Source organism: Canis lupus, chromosome 8, assembly GCF_048164855.1.
Source record: "Canis lupus baileyi chromosome 8, mCanLup2.hap1, whole genome shotgun sequence".
NCBI lineage: Eukaryota > Metazoa > Chordata > Mammalia > Carnivora > Canidae > Canis > Canis lupus.
The window spans coordinates 15438298-15462273 of record NC_132845.1 but is presented as its reverse complement, the minus strand read 5'-3'; the positions used below and the strand labels follow the sequence as shown (position 1 = coordinate 15462273).

The 23976-nt window shown below is 33.8% G+C and overlaps 1 protein-coding gene and 1 long non-coding RNA gene across 7 annotated transcripts in view; one reads left to right on the top strand and one right to left on the bottom strand.

Annotated features, from left to right (window-relative positions):
* Nucleotides 1-23976, top strand: part of COL24A1 (collagen type XXIV alpha 1 chain) — a 387541-nt gene that overhangs the window by 209939 nt on the left and 153626 nt on the right. For 5 of the 6 annotated variants that reach the window (XM_072834342.1, XM_072834338.1, XM_072834341.1 and 2 more), the window contains 7 exons: nucleotides 659-712; nucleotides 2940-2993; nucleotides 5007-5060; nucleotides 6502-6555; nucleotides 15269-15322; nucleotides 15644-15688; nucleotides 15812-15856. In XM_072834342.1, the coding sequence (XP_072690443.1) occupies nucleotides 659-712; nucleotides 2940-2993; nucleotides 5007-5060; nucleotides 6502-6555; nucleotides 15269-15322; nucleotides 15644-15688; nucleotides 15812-15856 (360 nt within the window). The remainder of the gene's footprint in view (nucleotides 1-658; nucleotides 713-2939; nucleotides 2994-5006; nucleotides 5061-6501; nucleotides 6556-15268; nucleotides 15323-15643; nucleotides 15689-15811; nucleotides 15857-23976) is intronic. The other variant, XM_072834343.1, reaches the window with a different exon arrangement.
* Nucleotides 4889-23976, bottom strand: part of LOC140637873 (uncharacterized) — a 56185-nt gene continuing 37097 nt past the window's right edge. Inside the window, exons 2-4 of the long non-coding RNA XR_012034953.1 lie at nucleotides 15782-15827; nucleotides 6209-6311; nucleotides 4889-5058 (exon numbers count right to left, since the gene is read on the bottom strand). This is a non-coding gene — a long non-coding RNA (uncharacterized lncRNA). The remainder of the gene's footprint in view (nucleotides 5059-6208; nucleotides 6312-15781; nucleotides 15828-23976) is intronic.

Genomic DNA, 23976 nt, shown 5'->3' with positions numbered 1-23976 from the left:
TCTTCCTCTTTTCTTCTCTTGGCCAACTGGCCTCTTCTTATTCCTCAGCCTTCAGATTAGATGTCATACCTGAGGTTTACCCTGACCATCTTTCCATAGGTCTTTTCTTTCACTCTACCTCATTATAACACTTGTTTCCTTTATGAGCCAATGTGATGATTTGTAATAATTCACTTTTTAATGTAGTTGTTTTGGGTCTTTGTATAAGACTTTTTGCCTTTTGAGGGAAGGGCACCAAATATTTCTTGAATGACAATGAATTAATGAATGGGTGTGTGCAAATATTAGGAATTTTCAAGGAAGCCACAGAAATGACTACTTAAGCTGATGTATCTACATCAAGAAGTTATGAAAACTATAGTTTTTAATAACATCCACTGGATTATAAATTCCACAAGGACGGGGACTGTGTTTGGATATGAAACTACGTGCCTCCCAGCACAGGGGCTGCCGCATATTAGACATTCATATATATTTGTTGATTGAATGATTACTTTTTGGTATGAAGTCACAGGCTGGACATCTATACTAGAAGGAATTTTACTCTAAGAATTTAGGGTGGGTTAGAAAAAAACAAGGATAATAGATGTTTTAAAATCAAGATGCAATAGCAATGCAATAAAAATGTATATTTTTTCTTATATTTTTTTCCTAAAAGGGACCTATTGGTTTACCTGGAGAAGTTGGGATTACAGGAAGCATTGGTGAAAAGGTAATGTCTTTATTTTATTTATTTATTTTTTAATAATAAGAGTTCCAGGCTAAACTCAAATGAGAGATATTCATATGGTACTTTATGTTAATTAGAAATCACTCATAACTTAAAATACATCACCTGTCTTGAATATCTTAAATATATTGAAATATAGCTAATAGGATATATGTTTCTAATTTTTAAAGGGCAGACTACTCTTTAGTTTGCAATGATGTAGTCTGAAGAGAAAAGAAAACTGATGGTCTATGCTTATGACTAGACCATATTTAAATCTACTTTATCAGAGCAAGCCCCCTAAAGGAAGCAGTTTTGAAAGGAATTAAGTTATCCCTTTACCTGATCCAAGTCTCAGTCACAATTTTTTTTTCTTTCCATTTGGAATCCAGTATGCAATTATCCATGGATATTACTGGCTATTGTAATGGAAATTGTAATTTGCTTAAAGATTACCTAGAAATCATTGCCTTGGGAGTAATTTTCCATGTTGAGTTTCAAATTTAGGAAGGTTTTTAAAAAATAAAAGTAAAAAAGTAATTCTTTGTTTGAAACCACCAAAGGCATTTAAAATTTTTTAATGGAATCTTATAACGGACTAGTAAAGCAAAAATTTTGGGTCTTTGTCTAAAACATGATTAACTAAATATAAATTGTAAACATGATAGTCTTCTGCAATTACTACATAAAGCTACTCTGTAAATAATTAAGTAGTGCCAGGACTAGAAGTAAATTAGATAATATTCCAGTTATTTCCACCTAAAATTTTTAGTTTAAGTCAGAATCAACATATCTAAAATGTATCACTTTTTCCCCACCTTTAAACTGGTCTCTTCCCAATAATCTCATGTCTTTTAGTGTGCCTTATCCCAATCTCGATTCTTCCAGTCTTCTGGAATAAACAGAGTGAAATCCATATTTGCTTTCCTTTTCCTCCATTTTCTATGCCTAATCTTTTAGCAGGAGTTAGAGTTTTTTCTATATAATTCATCTTTTCTAATAGTCAATCCAAAGTCCACCCCCACCTCCAGACATACTCTTACTAGTTTATGTTAAATTTACCCCCTGTCAAATTTACCCTGCCCTTCCCTTTCTATTCTCTAATCCATCCTATCTACAAGCATAGAACTAATTTTGATGGGTCATGATGAAACATTTTGAAAAACCACCATTAGATCCCTATTATTGATCCTATTAACCCCTCTACTTTCTTGTCAAACTACTACATAATTTTGGCTTAATGAATTCATTCAAAAATTCTTCTACTATTTTCCAATATAAATCTTTCTCTCTCCCCCATCTCATATACTATCAACATGTTCCTATTCCTATTCTTACTGGGTTTTGTTGGTTTTTTTTTTTTTTTATTTGTTTAGAGTATCGTCTCCCCTTCCCTGTATTTATTCAAAGCCAAACTGTAGACTCAAATTCTCATCTCCTCTATAAAGTCTTCCCAGATTCCTCTAATCCTTCCTTATTTCTTCCCTTCCTGGATGTAGAATAAGCACCACATAATTTACAATTTAATTGTCCTAATTGATTTACCTTTGTTAATGTCATGTCTCCAAATACTTGAGAGTACACTCTAAGTCAAATTTCTGTTATATTTCTCCAACTCTCCAGTACATTGAAAGTGCTTAATATATACTTATTGATTTTTAGTAACAATATAAGAAATATAAAATGAGCTCAGTTCAAAAACTTTGGATTTATAATTGTTTTCATTCTTACTTTGTTTCTTCCATGCAAGGTCAAATGTTCTACACTATGATTCTGACAATCATGGGAATTTTAATATGAATCAGTTTAATTCTTTTAATCTGCTATGGCATGTTTGATTATCAATGATTATACTTAATTGTGGTAGATAGACTACAGAAATAAATATTTTTTCAATAGTTCTAGAAATTAGTTAATTCTTACAATATGTTTTAATACTTTTACCATCCTTCTATTTTATATGCCTCAAAATGATAAGCATTTCTACTTATAAAACAACCATACTTTTAGTATTTTATCCCTTAAAATATATTTTAAGAAGATTTTAATTTTATTAGAAGTCTAATGACTTTAAGGTAAAAATGCAAACTTTGTAATTAAAAAGTATTGGCGGTTAAGGTGAGAAATGCATGTAAGGTATGATTCTGACAATTTTCCTGTCAAGGTTTAGCTCAGTCATGACTGATTAACATGCTTCAATGTTTTTTTTTTTTTTTCTTTGCTTTAAAAGGGAGAACGTGGCAGTCCAGGTCCACTAGGTCCCCAGGGGGAAAAGGGTGTTATGGTAAGAGTCAGTGATTTGAAATATATGTTTCCAGATGCTGCAAGGGCAGCATTATTGCTTGGAACTTTAACCATTTTAGAGTTAGATTCTAAAGATACTAATTGGTCATCATCCTTTTTTTTTTTCTTTTTTTCCCCACCCTCATATATCACTAAACAACTAGCTTCTCCCTTTCGTCACTTCCCACTGTGTATTTTTCAGAAGAAGTACTGTATTCAGATGCCAGCCAACAAATTGTCACATAATGGAAAATGATATGCCACAACATTCATTGTAAGGTTTAATAAAATTAAATTTGCATAAAAAAATCATAATTCCATCATAATTCCAGAGGTGGAATTGTCTTGAATGGAATTTAAGTAAGTGAAAATGTCTATTTTATGGTATATTTCCATTAGAATTTTCTTTTCCTTTAAACAGTTTTCCTTTCAAATGCTGTTCGGCACCACAAAGCCTGCAAAGCAGATGGCTTGGTCAAATGAGTCTGTAGTTTGTTTGTTTGTTTGTTTGTTTGTCTTAGAGATTTTGTTTATTTACTCATGAGAGACACAGTGAGAGGGAGAGAGAGAGGCAAAGACACAGGCAGAGGGAGAAGCAGGGAAACGAACTAGGGGTGGTGGAAGGGGAGGAGGGCGGGGGGGTGGGAGTGAATGGGTGACGGGCACTGGGGGTTATTCTGTATGTTAGTAAATTGAACACCAATAAAAAATAAATTAAAAAAAAAAAAAAAAGAAGCAGGCTCCATGCAGGGAACCCAACGTGGGACTCGATTCCAGGTCTCCAGGATCACACCTTGGGCTGAAGGTGGCGCTAAACCACTGAGCCACCCGGGCTGCCCGAATCTGTAGTTTTAAGAGAAGAAATTAAACCACCATAAATTAACTGAAATGAATGAAAAAGAAAATTCAATTAGGATTCTACTTTTCTTTCATAGCTTATAGTTTATATGGCACATATCATTATTGCCACTGTTTCATGACTTTGTGGTCCTGATGTAATTCTTTGATATGTGAAACATCAGAATCCAGAATTCATCTTCCTCTCTTGCGTCTTTAAGGTTAGGAATAGCTGACAAATATTGTATATAGGTTGCATTTTTTAGTTTATTAAATAGTTTCTAAATATGATAGGAACTAGAACAAGAAAAATAATGAAAGAATCTTGCTTTCAGAAAATATATTGTAATAGATCTGGTGGCACATAATACTGTCCACAAATTTATTTTACCTTAGTTTTAACTTCTGTATTGTAAGCAAAGTATTATGAGATTGTTTTTTTAGCTACGTCCAGTTCTGTCTACTAAGAAATTTAATATACCCATTAGGTTAATCAATTTCAGGAATTATTACCTACTAAGACATTCTCCGAATTAGTATTAATACCATAAAGGGCGTGTTCCTCTAAAATTTGATAGGCTAGAGTATTTATACATATTCATATTCTTTTTTTTTTTAAAGGTTTTATTTATTTATTCATAGAGATGCAGAGAGAGAGAGGCAGAGACACAGGCAGAGGGAGAAGCAGGCTCCATGCAGAGAGCCTGATGTGGGACTCCATCCAGGGTCCCCAGATCACGCCCTGGGCTGCAGGCGGCGCTAAACTGCTGCGCCACTGGGGCTGCCCCACATTCTTAATTATAGAATTCTCTGGCCTCTTACAATGAAATAACTTCTTAATTTATATAATATGACATACATATATTTATAGTTTAACAAAACCTACAGAAAGATAAGATGAATATTCTCTTCTCAATAGATCATAATATGTGATTCTGGTTAGCAAATTTCTTTTCTAAGGGAAGAGTTACTAATAAAAGGCTATACAACTTCTGTGTAAACATGTCTTATCTCTATGGTACATTTCTCACGACCTTTTTTATCTTGGATAGGAAAGAGAGATCTTACTTACATTATCACTTTTTATTACTACTTATAATTTACTGGTTTGTCTTCAATGAAAAGAATCAGATATGATGGAGACTTTATATCTTTCATATTTTCACTCAAATTATAGGGATATCCAGGTCCTCCTGGGGATCCAGGACCCATTGGTCCACTGGGATTACCTGTAAGTAAAGAAAAGATTTATAATTCCCTTTTAGATTGTCTCTTTAAATTTAAATCTATGATTTTGGTTATATACTACCTTTTGTTGTTATGCAAAAGAAGTAATGTATAAATTGATGGAGGCTAGTTCTCTCAGTAAATGCAAAACATGCTAGAATATTTCATGGTATCTTAAACTTCCTCATCTCTACTTGCTATATTATTTATCATTATGTTTAATAATCAGTACAATTCTGTAGTCTAAAAGAAAAAGAAATGTAAACTTTCTTTTGAATAACCACATATAAGAAAGCAATCAATAATCAATCTCAGAGATGAGCTTGGATAAACAAATCACCAACAAGTCTCAACATGTTTTTCTTAGAAATTTGCAAATATTATCAAACAACCAGACGAATCATAAACTTTTTGATCAAAACTTAAGTTTTGAAATACTTCATTTGTTATACAGAGAAAGATAATAAAATCAAGTTCCAACGTATTTTTCTTATAAATTTGCAAATATTCTCAAACAAGCAGACAGATAAAAGTCCTAGAAACCTTTGACCAAAACTTAAGTTTTGAAAGTACTTCATTTGTTATACAGAGAAAGATAAAAAACATCTTGTCTCTAAAGAAATAAAGTTTGCTTATGAAAATTTGGCCATTATTATCAACTTAAATATGAAAATGGTAAGCCTTAATAAACTCCTAAACAGAACTATTATCAGAAATGGTTTATGCTGTTTTGTGAAGTTTCTGTTTTGAAGATAGGGCTGACTTTCCAGTACACTGATAGGCACATTATTGACTTCTAAAATTAGGAAGATTGATGTAGATTGATACAGTTGCCAATCTTTTTACTCACATAAGATAATAAATAAATCTAAGATCCTATAAAAGTTGATGTTTTTTATCTGCCTAATGTCCTGTAGATAAATTTCATTTTCTAAGGAAGTCTTTATTAAAGATTATCAAGTATAAAAAAAATTCATTATAACTGACTTAGTAATAAGTAACAACTTTGTCTTCATTAAGGTCTATTTGTGACACATTAATTTGGTGCATTTTGTGACATTTCATCATAAAAGGAAAAAAATCTATTTTTATGTGATGGGATTATCATAAATGTCTAGAATAATGAGAAAGAAATCATGCAGCAATACTTACTGCTTTTTTGATGAACCAAGCTGATTAGACTAGTCAGATTGGCTAACTGGGTATCTCTTTCCATTGTCACTCCATGTGTTCCTCCTGAAAACCAGTTGGAATACTAGGGGAGAGAAGAATAGCAGAATAATGGGAGAGAAATGTATGGCATTTATTTCATAAATAAGGCATATTTTTAAGGAGACTAATCAATTTTATTTTAAGAATTTACATGTCATAAGAAAGGTTGTAACTCCTATTTTGCTAATGTTCCTATGAATTCAATAACTGATTTTTAAATTTTCAATATATAGGGTCATGTGGGGGCAAGAGGACCACCTGGAAGTCAGGGTCCTAAAGGACAAAGAGTAAGTTATCTAATGCAAGAAGTACATTAACTCAAAAAATGATTTCATAAAGAGTGATGTAGTCAGCAAAAAGAGCCCTATGTCTTCACAATTGTGTTTAGATATTGTTGGTTTTTTCCTTGTTTTCATTATATTAGATGAAACTACCTACATTGATTGAGTGTGACTCATTATCATTTGTACTCATAAAGCCATACTTTTACATTTTATGTTTTATAAATTTTACTAATTCATATAGAATTCTTTTTCATTCTCAATTGCCAGTTCCATCTTTGCGAGAACTGTAAATGTGAAGATGTTTAAATAATTTTTCTACTCACAAGAGACTTACATTAGCAAGGACTAATAATATCCTGACAAAATAAGAGCAACTGGAAATGGAATGAGGACACATGCGGGATGACTGTTTATTAATTGTAAATCATAGGTAATATAATAATTATTGTTTGGTAACTATGCATAAGAATTAAATTAGAAATCTTTTAGCCTTTTAGTCTTTGAGTCTTTTAAATCCCTTTTTTTTCTTTGAAGAAATAAAAACCACAATTTATTGCATGTCTGTCACATACCAGGCACCTTGACATATATTGTTTTACATTATTATTATTATTATTATTATTATTATTATTATTTTACATTTATTATTTAGTTTTACTCAAAACTACCCAAAGAAGATGTATTGTCTCATATATTATAGCTGAAGGAAACAAAGCTCAGAGAGTTTAAGTATATGGCCTACAGGCAGACAGAGAGAAATGATAAAACCAGGATTCAAATCTTAGTGTGTCTATCTATCTCCCAAGCCTATGCTTATTTGACACCACACAGAATACTAAGGCATTTTTTTAACTTGATAAATCTGAATATGTGTGCTATATGAATTCTCCTTTCTCGTATGATTTTACTTTTATTTTTAAAGCTACTGGAGAAAATATTTAAAAACTCTAAAAACATGGTGCTCAACTAACAAAAGTTAAAAGCAAAACAAAAACTGCTTTTTCCAGTTGGCAAATGGGAGAAAAGTGTTATAAATGCCCAGTTTGAAATAATAACTTTAGTTCCATGTCCTGTGTTTTCAGTGAAGATTGGTGAAAGAGTGCAAATTTGTTTTTATTATTATTTCTTTTCTGAAAAACTCTGTCTCTTACTGGGTTACAAATTTACAGTCTATAAATAATTGTGATGGCTACATCTATTTTAGCCCAAATGAGATTTAAAATGATAAAATAAAATGACAGTAGATGTTCTATACCCAAACTGTCATTTAATGGTCCATACCCTGCCAGCAGGCAATAAATGGTCAGATCCAATGTGTTTATTCAACTTTTTATTAGTCAAAGTGAGAAAGTTCAATCAGTTTTGTAACAATTGAAAAAAAGCAGAAATCCTTTTTCTGTTTTGCCTTTTGTTAATTAGGTAATTGAGATCTTATAGAAGCCATGTAATTAAGCAAGGACTCCTCTTGAACCACCTGTGCTTTCTCCTAAGTTGTATGGAAAGTTCTTCTGCTATGTCTTTTTCTAACCTTCCCATGATCCCTGGGTAGATTGTTACCCTTTTTTCCTTTTTGTTTTTTCTCTCCCAAGATTTTATTTAAATTCAAGTTATATTTAAATTCATATAGTGTAGTATTAGTTTCAGGAGTAGAATTTAGTGAGTCATCACTTATACATAATACCCAGTGCTCATCACAACAAATGTCCTCCTTAAGGCTCATCACCCAGTTACACCATCCCTCTACCCACCACCCCTCCAGCAGCCTTGATTCTTCTCTGTAGTTAAGAGTCTCTTACGGTTTGCTTCCCCCTCTGTTTTTATCTTATTTTTTTTCCTTCCCTTCCCCTGTGTTCATCTAATTTGTTTCTTAAATCTCACATAAGATTGAAGTCACATGGTACTTGTCCCTTCAGCTGACTTATTTTGCTTAACATAATACACTCTAGTTCCATCCATGTTATGACAAATGGCAAGATTTTATTCTTTTTGATGGTGGAGTAATATTCCATTGTATAAATACGACACCTCTTCTTTGTCCATTCATCAGTCAATAGATTGTTATCCTTTTCTGATTTGCCACTTTGTTTTCAACTCTTGCCTCCTATTTTCCTCTTATTCTCCAAATACATTTTACTGATTATTTCCCCAAATGGCTTCTCACAATTACTTAAAGTTCATTCAATTGTCTCTAAACAAAGAAATTTTATTTATTTATTTATTTATTTAGTTAGTTAGTTAGTTAGTTAGTTAGTTATTTAAAAGATTTTATTTATTTACTCATGAGACACACACGGAGGGGCAGGGAAGCAGGCAGAGACACAGGCAGAGGGAGAAGCAGGCTCCATGCAGGGAGCCTGACGTGGGACTCGATCCTGGGTCTCCAGGATCACACCCTGGGCTGAAGGCGGCACTAAGCCGCTGAGCCACCTGGGCTGCCCAAGAAATCTTACTTAGGAATAAAGGCTTTGTTTAGTACAAAAACACTTCCTTGTAGGAAGATACTTCAGGTAATTCCTGAACATTGGAAATACAAAAAAAAAGAACTGAAGACCAGAATATTTGAGAATATATTATTAGAAAGTTTCATTCCAGATGTCACATAATATCTTCCTATTTTTACTGTCTTCTTCTTTTCAATCTGTTCTCCACTATGGATGAACTCTCCACTATAGATGTGATCTCAATATGCTCAGTCTATCTTTCCCAATGTTTTTCAATTGCAAAAAATAAAATAAAATAAATAAATAAAATATGTCTAACCGACTGAGGTAAATGAAAAAGGTATCTGGCTAGAAGTTCCTTGTGCTGTAGCTCTTCCATGCCACCCCAAAAGCTGAGGGAGTTGACCTTCCAGCATACCTATAACCTCTTATGGCACAACTGTGTCACAGTACACTGAGGAGGAAGCTGTGCCCTACGTACATTGACCCTGAGATCACACAGATTATTATTATGAAACTAATGCTTATATGCCCTTACTGTTTTGCCTGTGACTTACACTGTTATCACATGGCCATGTGAACATCATCTATAATAGGACACACTCTTAAGGATCTGCCTGCCTATCAATCTGCCATTCAACTATCTAACATTTACTGGTTTCATATAGTTTGTCAAGCATTCTCCTCATACCAAGGAGGATTCAAGGATAACTATCTTTTAGATCTGGACCACTTGGATTTTGCTATTTAATTAGTTTCAACCCAGTGGCTTTTGAAGTATTGTACAATATTAGTACTTTTCCAGAGGATAAGAAAAATTCAACAGGCAGCAATGTCTGCCAGCTCAGAAAACAACCTAAACAAATTAATCTAATGAAGATTTGTCTAACCTACTTTGTGAAGGTTGCATAATCCTGCTTTTTATATAGTTGAAAAAGAACAGGATTGGTTAAAAGTATTATTCTTACGGTTTGAGATTCTTAGGTGAGAGATTTGGCCTAAATTTAAGGTATTCTTATTATTTATCCTACATACTCTAAGCTTTTTTTTTTGCCTGCCAAATTTGGCTAAAGAATAATCATTTAAGTGTAGTAAGATAATTTAATATGCCAAAACTAATTAATATGTACAATCATATATGTCATATAGATAATATAGGCTAGCAGATTCTCTACTGCAGTATCAGAAAGATGGTGGCTTAGGCTTTTTGGGTCACTAGGGATCAGCACAACGTTAGCTGCTGTCCCTCTTGTGCACATTTAACTCTCTGGGGCTAGGTAGCAGATCCTTTGGTATCTCTCCAGTATGTACTTCTGTGCCCTCTCTCCAGCCGCCCTAACAGGAAGATGACATACTGAGCAAAGTTAACCTCTCCTTCCTTGCCCATGGATTGAGCCTTTGATCATTAGGCAACTTCAGATTTTTGTACCCTTTCTTGTCGGGAGGAAGGGATATACAGGCATACAACTGAGTAATTTTTTAATTCTATACTACTTAATACTTAAGTGAGGGAAAAAATTGGAATAACTATCTTAGAAATATGTAATGGCTGAAGGTTTTCTGTGCAAGAGGTGGAATGGATAGGACCATAAAAATTCTGATTTGTGGCTTCTTTTTTTTTATTTTTTTAATTTTTTTATGTGTGGCTTCTTTAAGGAAATGCAAACCACTTTGGGAAACCAGCTATCAGCATTTGCATTTAGATTCAGCGCTATTGCTACCTGGAGCACTCCGGGTATTAAAGATGAGCTTTTTGTGTGGTTTCTTCTCCTGAAAAAGTTTATAACAAGATTAGAAAGAAATTATTTTTCCCACAAAATGACAGATAATATTAGGTTTTGTTTAAGGGAACATTTGTCCCAGCTGTATCAATCAAGAGCCAGAACAGACTGCTAGGCATAATTAGTTAGGCATCTGAGTAATTTAAAATTAATAGAGGGGTCAAGCAAAGATGGATGTGGTTAAAGGGACAACAAACATACTGAATCCAAGTCAGAAAGACATTTGTTCTGTGAATAAGGGTTGTTTCTTCCACTCATAGATACTTTAGCTTATTAAAATTGATTACAAGCATTATAGAGATGGTCTTAAAATTCTGATAAAAGCTTCCTACATAAACTAGTGTGCAGCTCAATATATTAGTTAATGATAATTTTTTTAATTGTAACATTTATCTCCTATCATCTAATACTTCTCAGATTATACTGATTATTCAGAAATTTTGTTAACGCTTTAAGACTATTGCCTACAATTCAAGTACTTGTGATTTTATGATACATACTTAATTTAGCTGAGCTATCAGACTTTATTCCAGTTTTTAGAACTTACTAATAGCCACTTTGTAGCCAACTTTAACTTTTTTTACAGATGATGAGAAAGAGATCAGATTTTTTAATTTAGCTAGCATAGATTCTCCAAGAGCTTTATAGATAATTGGACCTTTTCTTAAATTTTCTTTTCTTTCCTTTAGCACACATGTATGCAACTGGGGGCAAAAGATACAAGTAGAAGGAAAGAGAGAATTTTAAGCAGGTTCCATGCCCAGCATGGAAGCCAATGCAGGGCTCTACCACAAGCTGCTGAGATCCTCACCTGAGCTGAAATCAAGAGTTGGACACTTAACTGACTGAGCCATCCAGGCACCCTGATAATCAGATATTTTAAAACAGTTATTAAAAGATAACTTTATGCCCAATTAGGTGTCTATTATATCTCTCTTAGAACTTGTCCTAAAGCTTATTTTGTTTCAGGAGTCAAAGAGAGCAGATAAACTAACCCAGGGGCAACTTTTACAAGTAATATCAGAGTGAAACTTACAGATGCTGATAAAGCTAAGCTTTTAGTTAATTAATTTGGTGTTAACTGAAACATGGAGAATATTAAGCTTTCCTAGAGTTCTTTCAGCATTAACCCATTAACCAGCAATCTTAGGCTTTATAGCCTTTAATTAATGCAATTGCTATACGTAGACCTTTTTTTTCAAACTAAATGTGGTTATCTTTGTCATCATTGTAGGAGCAGAAATTTCTTTCTTTGTTCCCTGTGTAGTGCTGGTTTAGTAAATAATAATCTGAAAGTATTTTTTAAAGTAAAAGTATTTTGATATAAAACATAATAAAATGAGTGATTATCATTATTATATGTATTCCTTAATTTTGGAGGGAGCTCTTTTCAATTATAATATCAATCAACACTTTACTTATAAATGTTTCATATTCATCTTATAAACTTCCTCTAAACTTCAAGTCCTATTTCAATCTAAATTCACTTGTTAACAGGATTAACCCTTACTTCTTTTTAACATTTGAAAAAATATAAACTTAATAAAGCACAATTATTTAAAGTCTTTGTATGTTTAGAAATCATATGAATCAGGCAACTCATATCTGCAGGCTTCCATTTCTTCATATTAAAAAAGCAGAGTTTGTACTAGTTCAGCTTTGTTGTTAGATGATCTATGTTCAGAGGCAGAAACCGGCAGTTAATTATGAGATCCTCCTCCTGACCTAGGTGCAATCTTTTCTATGTATATATCCAGGCAGCCACTTAATCTGATTTTATGTAAGAAAAGAAACTTGACGTCTTTGGACCAAACAATATTTTTTTTATTTTTTTTCTTAAATTCTAAATTTATAGCTCTATGTTTGGGAAGATTTAGTTGAATGGATACTACCATTTAAACCTAAACAGAATGACTTCTGTCTCTAGCACTAGCCTTGGAGTGCCTGCCTCATTGTGGTTGATTGTCTGGAATCACATTCATTATATTTGCCTCATTCTCTCCACCCAAGCAAACCTACACTATGTTTGTTTGCTGTCATCATTCTACTAGTTCTTGTAACAAAATATCCAATATAGAGATTTCAGGTTGCAAAAGGGTTAAGTGCCAACTTCCCAGTGGACACGTTTTCAGTCTAGATCTCATTTGTTTTCTGTAGTGTTTTAGAATGTGGACCACTCATCCCTCCTCTTTTAAAAATTGAAGTATAGTTGACACACAATGTTACATTAATTTCAGGTATATTACATAAAGATTTAACAACTTTGTAGGTTATGCTATGCTCATCACAAGTGTCGCTGCCATCTGTCACCAGACAACACTCATTCCTTTTCATACTCTCAGCCACCATCTGTTATAAAATTTTGCAAAGTGTTTTCTCATATGGCAGAAAGAGGGGAATGCATAGAAGGTGACAGAGAAAGAGAATCAATATAGGCTGTTGAATTTTTAAGGTAAAGGTGATGTTTAGTACAAGTTCCTAAGGGACCTTTGCACTTAAAACTTCAGAGTCATCCTTTAATAATTGTTCTTGCTTTCTTCTTCAGTCACTTAACTCTTAAACATCCCAAGCATGTGCCCATCCCAGGAGGACCTTTATAGTTTCTGTTTCTTCTGCCAGAATGATCTTCCCCATATGCCATTTTAGAGAGGCTTCGTACACCACTCTGTCTCTTACACTCGTTTATTTTACTTCCATTTGACTACCTACTGTCATTTTATAGTTTAAGTTTATATGTTTATTTGGTTGCTTATGAATTCAGGGATGTGTCTCTTCTCCCTACCGCATCGTCTGTGCCTGAAACAGTGCCTGGCTTCTAATAGGCACTCAGCAAATGTTTGTTGAATGAGTAACACCCTTTGAAGATCTCTTCTCTACTAAATTGAGTCCATATTCCTCAACTTGACATTCAAGGTTCTACACAATAAGACTGTAACTCAGTTTTACAGTCCTTTACAGTAAAATAGGGCAGAATAGGGCAGAAAAGGAAGGTAGGGCCAGATCATGGAGTACCTTCAATACAGACTGAGATTGAAAGGCTAGAATTATGGTTTTAACTTTACTGTGACCAGTGGAGCTCTAGATCCTCATGGAGTGTAAGCCTTCTCTCTAATCCCATGAATGTGCCTGAGTGGATCATGGAATGCAGTACCCTAAAAGCACTCAGGAAGAGAATCGTATCATGGTAAGCAGCTTTTTGAGAACATAGAATAAACCAAGCTGACCTCAGATGGGATGCAAGAGAAGGAGCCTAGGGGGTTCCTTCAAATCAGCATGTTGTATTGGGAAATTCGTATCACCACTCTGTATAGAAATCTTCAGTGCCTATTGATTTAAATATAAACTCTAGTCTTTCACCTTTTAAGTCCCAGTCTTTGACAATTATTTCTTTCTTTTTTCACAATTATTTCTTAGTAATTATTTCTTAGTATAGAAAATAGTGTAGAAATCCTAGGAAATACTACATGTAGTCAGTAGACCAGCTGAAGAGACTAAGACTACTTTTTTCATTTTTGGTTATCTTTTTTCCTGCCTCTGTACCCTTTTCTCATCTTTTCTCTCTGTCCAGAGTTCCTTTTCAAGCATGACTCCAAATGTCAAAATGGTATCTTTCTTCCATATACAGAGATATGAAAACCCTCTCCCTCCTTTGAATCTTTTTAGCCCTTAAAATGCCTTATACCTCCCTATATTATCACTTGTATAATTCACCTTACCACTCTTTAAACTTCATGAAGGAGAAACTTCCTTACAGTTGTTTGTCCCCGTAACACTTACTGTGGTACCTTTTCCGCAGTAGATGCTGCAGTGTTGCTAGTGTTGTAGAGTGAGTTAATTCCTTTGAAAGGGACCTTAAGACCTTCCAAGGATAGTTACAATTTAGGTGTAGAGACATATACCATCATTTTATTAGAGAGTGGCTACTGCAGCTAGTGGTTCCTCACAACTAGTGAATAAATACTGATAGCAACTTAGCTGAGAAGTTTTACATTTACATGAGTATTCCCAGCAGTATTTTCTGTTCCTCTCCTGTGCCCTAGCTACCTTTCAGTAACTGCTGTCATGCAGGGGCATAGTGGATACAATACAGTCAGTGCTTATTCTCTAATAAAGAGAAGAACGCCATTCCCAAAATATAAAACTTAAGACTATTGGACAAACAAGCCAGCCACTTATAAGTTAATGTAGAGTTGTTCTTAGAATAAATTGTGGATGGCTCCTGAGTAAATAAAGTGAACAAAATATTCAAATAACTAACCTGTATTATGTATTTGTGGTCATCTGATTTATTATTTGGCATTAAATCACTGACTTGATTATGCCATACAAATAGGTTCATCTGTATACCTAGCTATATTTTTTCTGTGGCCATGGTACAGAAACAAGCAGAAGGAATTTGTCAAAAAGAAGACAATGTGTTCATTTGTAAGGATGCCTAACAGTAAGAAAAACAACATTTCAAATTAACAGTACGCCTTTTTTTTCCATCCCTAGGGGCCAAGGGGACCAGATGGTCTCTTAGGGGAACAAGGTATACAAGGTGCCAAGGTAAACACTGATTTTTCTTTTTTTTTTTTTTTTTTTTTTTTGATTTTTCTCATTTCATATGCAGTTAAGTTTTTGGGAGCCCATATATGTTCTACCTGACTTAAAACTGTTATAGTTCCTTACAAAAGTATGGTTCTAAATTTTCTCTTTGCATAAGTATGAAACATACATAAAGTTTTTACTACACACAGAGAAATGTTTTCTTTTAAATATTGAGCTATGTACTTGATGTTCTATTTTCTTGCATGTGATTATACACTAGCATGTGTAAGACCATATTTCACATCCATATTAACTCCTCTGATATTGATAATTTGTTAGGGTGAAAAAGGAGATCAAGGAAAAAGAGGGCCTTATGGTCTTATTGTAAGTAGTAAAGCATTTCACATTAAAGATAAACATATAAAATCTTCACTGTTTTTCTTGGTGTGTGTGCTTAATATTTGGTGAGTGACCTACCGTGACCCAAGCCTTTTCTTCTTTATGTAGGGTAAGACTGGAAACCCTGGAGAGAGAGGAGTTCAAGGGAAACCAGTAAGTAATAAAGAATAATTAAGCTCTGAATAAATTTTATTCATTTTATTCTCTGGCACAACTGTCATTACTATCAGTACATTAGACTAAGAGAATACCAATTATTTTCCTCCTTCAGTCATTAGGGAGATATTTGATTTGTGCAAGTTGCTTATACATTCTGGGCCTTGGTTTTACCTGTTTTTAAACTGGTGGTGATAACTGTTGCTTTTATTCTACCCTAGTTCTGATTAATTTTTCTATAAAGTCTGTTTCAAAATAAAATGGTGGGAAGCCCGGGTGGCTCAGTGGTTTAGTGCCGCCTTCAGCCCAGGGTGTGATCCTGGAGTCCCGGGATCGAGTCCCACATCGGGCTCCCTGCCGGGAGCCTGCTTCTCCCTCTACCTGTGTCTCTGCCTCTCTCTCTTTCTCTGTGTGTGTCTCTCATGAATAAATAAATAAAATCTTTAAAAAAAATAAAAAAATAAAATGGTGAGATTATTATATAAATATAGTAGAATATTAATAAAGCCAACATAATAAGAAGTTTCTTTGAGGCTTCTGGCCTACTTTCATTTTAATTCAATCTGATCATTCTTTAGACCCTTGGAGCATGGAGGGAGCTATGTGTGTCATCATGCTTTGACATGCCACTGCTCTAAGAGTTTTTAATATTATACAATGCTAAATATTTTACTACTATCAAAAAACATTTTCAGAAACTATAAAATTTTTCCCCTGAGTGGCAACAAGTTTTTTTTTTTTTTTTATGATCATAGCACAAAAAAGCAGGATTTTGTCAACTAGAAAAGATCACAGGAAAAAAAAAAAAAAGAAAAGATCACAGGGTCTTCATTCACTAATGAAGGAGAGAAATATTAAAAACAAAAAAAGATACACATATGCATATGTGCACACACACATATACTGGTACATATATATAAAACTTTGAGTAATCTTAATTGTGTGAGCTTTCAAATATCATATATTTCTGATTTTATTTAGAATCCTAATTTTATCATAATTATAATTTGTATGACATCTTGCTTTATCATATATATATATATGCACAATTTAAAGTTATAAAATTAAATAATAGTTTAAATAGACAGCAACTGAACAGTCAGAAAAAGATAAGAGAAAAATCTTTTTTTCTGCTATAGCAGTTGTCACTAAGGTCACTGCATTTACTTGTTCCTCTTTGAAATCTGCTGCCCCCTGCCTGTTGTTTCCCGTAATAGCATGATATTTGACAGTGGTCAAATCTAAAGCATCAGAGACCTAAAAGAAAAAAATTACTGTATCCAGGGAAAGAATTTATGTGTGACAGTGTTATTTATTGAAGTCATCGCCAAAGAAAATTCTTTGAGTATTAATATTCATCTGGGTTTCTGTTATATCAATGCAAATGGTATTTCTGTAGATTCTTTTCACTTTGCTATGTTGTATATAAAGCTTAAAATATATGACAATGAGTAGAGAAATTTGAAGCTCATCACATTCTTGTTATTGTAGAGAAAAGAAGCCGAGAGAAATAAAATACTCATTTTATATATTATTGACTTCCTTAGAATTTTACTTTCATTTGCAGCCTATTAGATATGCCTAGATAAATGCAAAATGTGATATTTGACTTCCTCAATCAAATAAAAGACATTAGACCCATTTGTAACCATAGCTTAAGGCAAGCAATTGAGTACAGTTACTTTAGTGAAGGGTATGGGTTGGACATTAAATCATGAGTTTATAATAGTTGTTGAGGTTTACATGGCTCTATACCTACATTATCTCCTTCTTGATTGAACTGAAAAAGACTTCTGAGATCTTAGGGAAGCTAGGATCAATCAGACCAAGAAATTCAAATGGTCCCAAAGATTTATTTGATCTTCCACATCTAGTAATCTAGATGTCTCTAATCATCTATGCAACTGTCAGCAAGCAGGCAGTGCTGTATAATAGAAAGATATATTGAAGATCAGACTGACCTTTGCTCCAGTCCATGCTTCTAACAGCTGTATAGTTTGACTAAATTGGTTAGCTCGCTGGATATTTTCCTTGTATGTAAAATTAGAGAGACATCTCTAAATTGTCATAATTCTAAAGCCAGGTATTAAATGAAAAATGGTAATGCATTTCTTGCCGAGATAATCAGGAGAAGTACATCTGTCAATGGGCCAACTCTGTTTCCTGTACTTGCCTTCCATCCACATGTAGATCTGACTCAGGAGGAAAGGTCATGATCCATGGTGTTATTAAGATACACCTGGGTAATTGCTAAAAACCTGGGTAATTGTTTTTAGATATCTAAATCTGATAAAAACACTTCTTGATTTTTTTTAAACCTAGATATTCTTTCAGTTGATAAGTTAAGGATGTTAAATCTCCAATGATTTTGTATTTCTGTCTCTCTCTTTAAATTTGTCAAATTTTGCTTTATATATTTTAAAACACTATTTTAAGAATATTCACATTTATGATTATAATGTCTTCCTGATGAACTGACCCCCTTTTATTTTTACAAAAAAATTCCTCTATATCTCTAGTAATACTTTTTATTCCTGCTAATACTGTTTGTTTTGACATTTGCTTTATTTGATCAATAAATCTCTACAGCCTACTTATGCCTGCAGCTTGCTTGGCCTATCTTTTTCATTCATTTACTTTCAACCCATCTGAATTTTGGCATCTAAAGTACGTGTCTTTTAATTGGGTCTTTTTTTATTATTATTCATTCTGAAGATCTCTATCTTTTAATTAGTGTTCGGTCCATTTCCATTTAATGTAATTATCAGTTTGGTTGTACTTTGATCAACCATTTTATGGTTATTCTTCCCTTGTGGTGGTATTGTTGTTCAGTGCCTTCTTTTGGCATTGAGCACTCCATTTTAATTTAGATATTGGCTTTTTATCTGTATTTCTTTGAACTATTATTTTTAAGTGATTATTTTAAGCCAGGACTCAGTAAACATTTTCTGTAGAAAACAAGTGCTGGTCCAGATTTGACCCCCAGGCTGTAGTTTGCCAGCTGCTGGTTTAGGGATTATAGTACACATCCTAACTTTCCAAAGTCTGCTTAGAGTTAATATAGTAATGCTTAACATAATTGTAAGAAATTTGCAACTGTGTACACCGATTCACCATCAACATCCTGTTGTTTATACTATCACTGTTTTCAATTCTTACATCTATGTGTGCTATAAACCCTTTTTTGCAAAGTTAAATTTTGCTTTAATATAAATAAAGTATTTTTGTTTTAATATAAGTGAAATATGTGTTTTAGAGTATTTATGGGAAAAGTAGCATTTTAAAAAAATTTATCTATGCATTTACTTTTTCTTATATTCTCCATTGTTTTTCTGTAGATCTGCATTTCCAAATGGTATCATTTCCCTGAAGCCTATAGAACTTCCTTTAGATTCCTTATAGTCAAATTTTGCCAGTCATGAATTCTCTTAGTATTTGTTTGTGAAAAAGTGTTTGCTTCACTTTCATTTTTTAATTTTATATGAATTCTTTTTTAAAGTTTTTAATTTCAGTTAGTTAACATACAGCATTATATTAATTTCTGGTGTACAGTATAGTAATTTAACACTTCCATACATCACTCTGTGCTCATCACAACAAGTACACTCCTCAATCCACATTACTTGGTTAGTCCATCCCCCTGGGCATCCACCTCCCGTCTGGTAACCATCAATTTGTTCTCTATAGTTAATAGTCTGTTTCTTGGTTTGCTTTTCTCTCTCTCTCTCTCTCTCTCTCTCTCTCTCTCTTTTGCCTTTGCTGGTGTGTTTTGTTTCTTAAATTCCACATATGAGCAAAATCATTTTTTCCACTGGATATAGAATTACGGGTTAAGAGGGCTTTCTTTTATTTGTTTCCATTCAGTACTATAAAGATCACATGTCATTTTCTTTGGGCCTCAACTATTTCTGATGAGAAGTCCACATCTATCTGTATCATTATTCCCCCTGCATGTAATGTATCATTTTTCTCTGGCTGCTTTCAAGGTTCTCTACTTTCGACTGTTAGTAGTTTGACTAGTAGTTTGATGTGCCTACATGGATTTTCTTTGTATTTATTATTCAGCTTGAGATTTGCTGAGCTTCTTTTGTGTGTAAATTGCCGTTTTCACTATATTTAGAAGTTTTTCAACTTTGTTTATTTCAGGGTTTTTTTTTTTCCTATTCTATCTTCTCTTTCCTTTCCTTCTTGGATTCCAATTAAATACATATTAAACATTTTGATATCATCCCTCAAGTCCCTGAGACCTCATTCATTCCTTTTTTTTTTTTTTTTTCAAAGATTTTGTTTATTTCTTCACGAGAGACAGGCACAGACATAGGCAGATGAAGGAGCAAGCTCCCTGCAGGGAGCCTGATGAGGAGCTCAGTCCCCGGGCCAAGGGATCCCGACCTGAGCCAAAGGCAGATGCTCAACCACTGAACTACCCAAGTGCCCTGGCTTTAGTCATTCCAATTTTAATCTGTTTCCTGTTTTCTTTTTTAATTGGATAACCTAATTCTATCTTCCTACTCACTTTTTAAGCCCACTCAGCAAAACTTTATTTATGATATGGAATTTTTAAGTTTTATTTCAGATATTTTTTGTTCTGTAATTTCCATTTTTATAGATGCTGTTCTTCTGAGATTTCCTATTTGTCATTCATCATAACTGCATTTTTATTTACATTACTGAGCATATTTATAATAGCCACTTTAAATCCTTATGGGATAATTCTACCATTTGGGTAATTTTGAGTTTGCTCTCCATTAATTGTCTTTTCTTGTGAATATGGGAAAATTTTCCTGTCTAGTAGTTTTGAGTTATATCTTGGACATTTTATTTTCTTAAGTAGTCTCTATGCTCATCATGGAGCCCAACAAGGAGCTTGAACTCATGACCCTGAGATCAAAACCTGAGCTGGGATCAAAAGTCAGATGTTTCACTGACTGAGCCACCCAGGCACTCCTATATGTTGAACATTTTAAATGGTTCATTGTTTCATTTTGTTTTTTGATTTGGCAAATCATTAACTTGATTGCTTTCAAACTCCAAATTCTCTCTCCCCTGTAGTAGCTCCCTGCTAAAAACTCTGTCCAATTCTTTTGTGGCTTTGGTAGGACGCTTGGTATGTACCATATTAATACTTACTTCAAATGTTACCAAGAGATTTAAGCAGAGTTTACACTCAGAATTTGAGATTCCTTCTCTCTGGATTTCTCGTCCATCATTTCCCAGCAGCTGTCACTCCACATTCCACCTTCTAGTTCTCCATGCCAGTAAGACTGTAGATTTCTATCCTCTTTTTTTCTTAATCATCCTATATAGCTTACCTTCTGGCTAAAAGCCTTATTTAAAATAAAAAATCAAACACTCATTTTAGTGCCATTCCTTTCTTCTACATGTAGACCTCTCCACTCTAATTTTTACCTGCTTTTTATCTTTCTTCAATGTTTTCAGGCTTTTATAAGATATTTTGTCCTGGGTTTATAGTTATCTGTAACTATAGGTGTTTTGACAGGAGCTACTTGGCCAATATTGGAAGTGGAAACTCTTAACAGTTCTTTAAGTAGTTTCCTGAAGTAACTCAGAATATTTGAGAAATATTTATTTCATAATCCTTACATTACACAAAGTATATAGTATTAACTATTCTTTCTCTCTTTTCAGATAATGAGATACAGTTTTCATAATCCTACAATGAAATAACATTTACATGCTTGCTTATCCTTATAGAAAAACCTTTGAGGACGTTCTATATATTTACTGAATATGGAAAAGGCATTGAGTGTTTGATTTTTTGTTGAAATCAGTAGAATGCAATTCAGTATAGTGGATGAGCATGCCAATGAGCATGGCATTGGAATCAGACATTGGACATCAAATACTGGTTCTGCCACTTACGAGGTGTTTTGACTTTATAAAAATTATTTAACCTCACTGAGTCTCAGTTTTTGTATCTTTAAAATGAGATATCTTTTGGGGAGCACAGGTGGTACAGTCAGTTAAGCATCTGACTCTTGGTTTCAGCTCAGGTCAGATATGAGTTGTGAGATCAAGCCTGGCATCAGGCTCCATGCTCAGTACAAAGTCTGCTTGGATTTTTCTCTCTCTCGCTCTCTGCGCTCCCCCCACCACCACACATATGCGAGTGCACTCTTCTCTCTCTCTCTCTCTCTCTCAAATAAATATTTTTTAATAAAAATAAAATAAAATGAGATTTTTTTATAATAAATTTATTTTTTATTGATGTTCAATTTACCAACATACAGAATAACACCCAGTGCTCATCCTGTCAAGTGCCCCCCTCAGTGCCCGCCACCCATTCACCCCCACCCCCTGCCCTCCTCCCCTTCCACCACCCCTAGTTCGTTTCCCAGAGTTAGGAGTCTTTATGTTCTGTCTCCCTTTCTGATATTTGCCACACATTTCTTATCCCTTCTCTTATATTCCCTTTCACTATTATTTATATTTCCCAAATGAATGAGACCATATAATGTTTGTCCTTCTCCGATTGACTTACTTCACTCAGCATAATACCCTCCAGTTCCATCCACATTGAAGCAAATGGTGGGTATTTGTCGTTTCTAATGGCTGAGTAATATTCCATTGTATACATAGACCACATCTTCTTTATACATTCATCTTTCGATGGACACCGAGGCTCCTTCCACAGTTTGGCTATTGTGGACATTGCTGCTATAAACATCGGGGTGCAGGTGTCCTGGCATTTCATTGCATCTGTATCTTTGGGGTAAATCCCAACAGTGCAATTGCTGGGTGGTAGGGCAGGTCTATTTTTAACTCTTTGAGGAACCTCCACACAGTTTTCCAGAGTGGCTGCACCAGTTCACATTCCCACCAACAGTGCAAGAGGGTTCCCCTTTCTCCACATCCTCTCCAACATTTGTGGTTTCCTGCCTTGTTAATTTTCCCCATTCTCACTGGTGTGAGGTGGTATCTCATTGTGGCTCAACACCAAAGAAACAAACAATCCAATCATGAAATGGGCAAAAGACATGAAGAGAAATCTCACAGAGGAAAACATAGACATGGCCAACATGCACATGAGAAAATGCTCTGCATCACTTGCCATCAGGGAAATACAAAATGAAATTTTATAGTTATATCAAATGATGTTCATTATGTGCTTGGCATATGCTTTCAATACATAGTAACAAATACTCATTATTCTCTGAGTCATCATTATCATAATTGCTGGGTTGAAGTCATGGAGCAAGAAGTTCTACTACAAAGAGTATATTTTCAGTACTATCTGAAAAGCCTTAATAGGGATTTTTATTTTATACTAGCTTGTGCTTTGTTTGTCTCTAATAAAAATAAGGAGATCCACTTAGATCATTTCATAACTTTGCCAGACAGCTTTTATGAACCATTAACCTTGTTGAAAGTATATATCAAGCTTGACATGGTATATGAACACATGTTACAAAGCAAATCAGGCAGACATTATTTAAGTTTCTAAACTTTTGCTATATATTTCAGTTGGTATATGAGGCACAAAAGGAACCCTTATACTGATCCTGTCTCTTTAACTTTGGAGCCTGGAGTGAATGGATAACATAAAATTTTCATGACTGAAACAAGGCCTTAGTCAGCTTTGAGTCTGTGATTTCACATATCTTTCTTTCCTTAACCAGAGAACTACACACACCTAAATATAGCATTAATGACTATAACTTAGAAATTTTTTTATGTTGCTAGGAATTTTAAATAATTTTACTTCCAATTTAATATCATATTTTTCTTAGCATTTAGTTTTAATATAAAATGGTGATTGTGATCCACTGTATAACTGCCAACCTCTCAGGGTCAATAATGTAGATCAAGCAAATTACAAATAAGGAAGGGCATAATTTCCATATCATTCATAGTCATCAATGTCTGGCACACAATACATCCTCAATATATTGTTAAATGGAATAATCAAAGAGGATCTGAAATTTGATTTAGTTTTATATACCATTTTAGAATATACACCCACTTCTGAGACTCAATTTAATGGTACCATAGATGGCATGATGTAAAAATAAGGGAAAATAAAGGATGTTAGAGTTCAATTTAGTCATTTCTGGCCATCTAGCTTCTGAGACTCCTAAGCCTTACCAGTTTTTAAG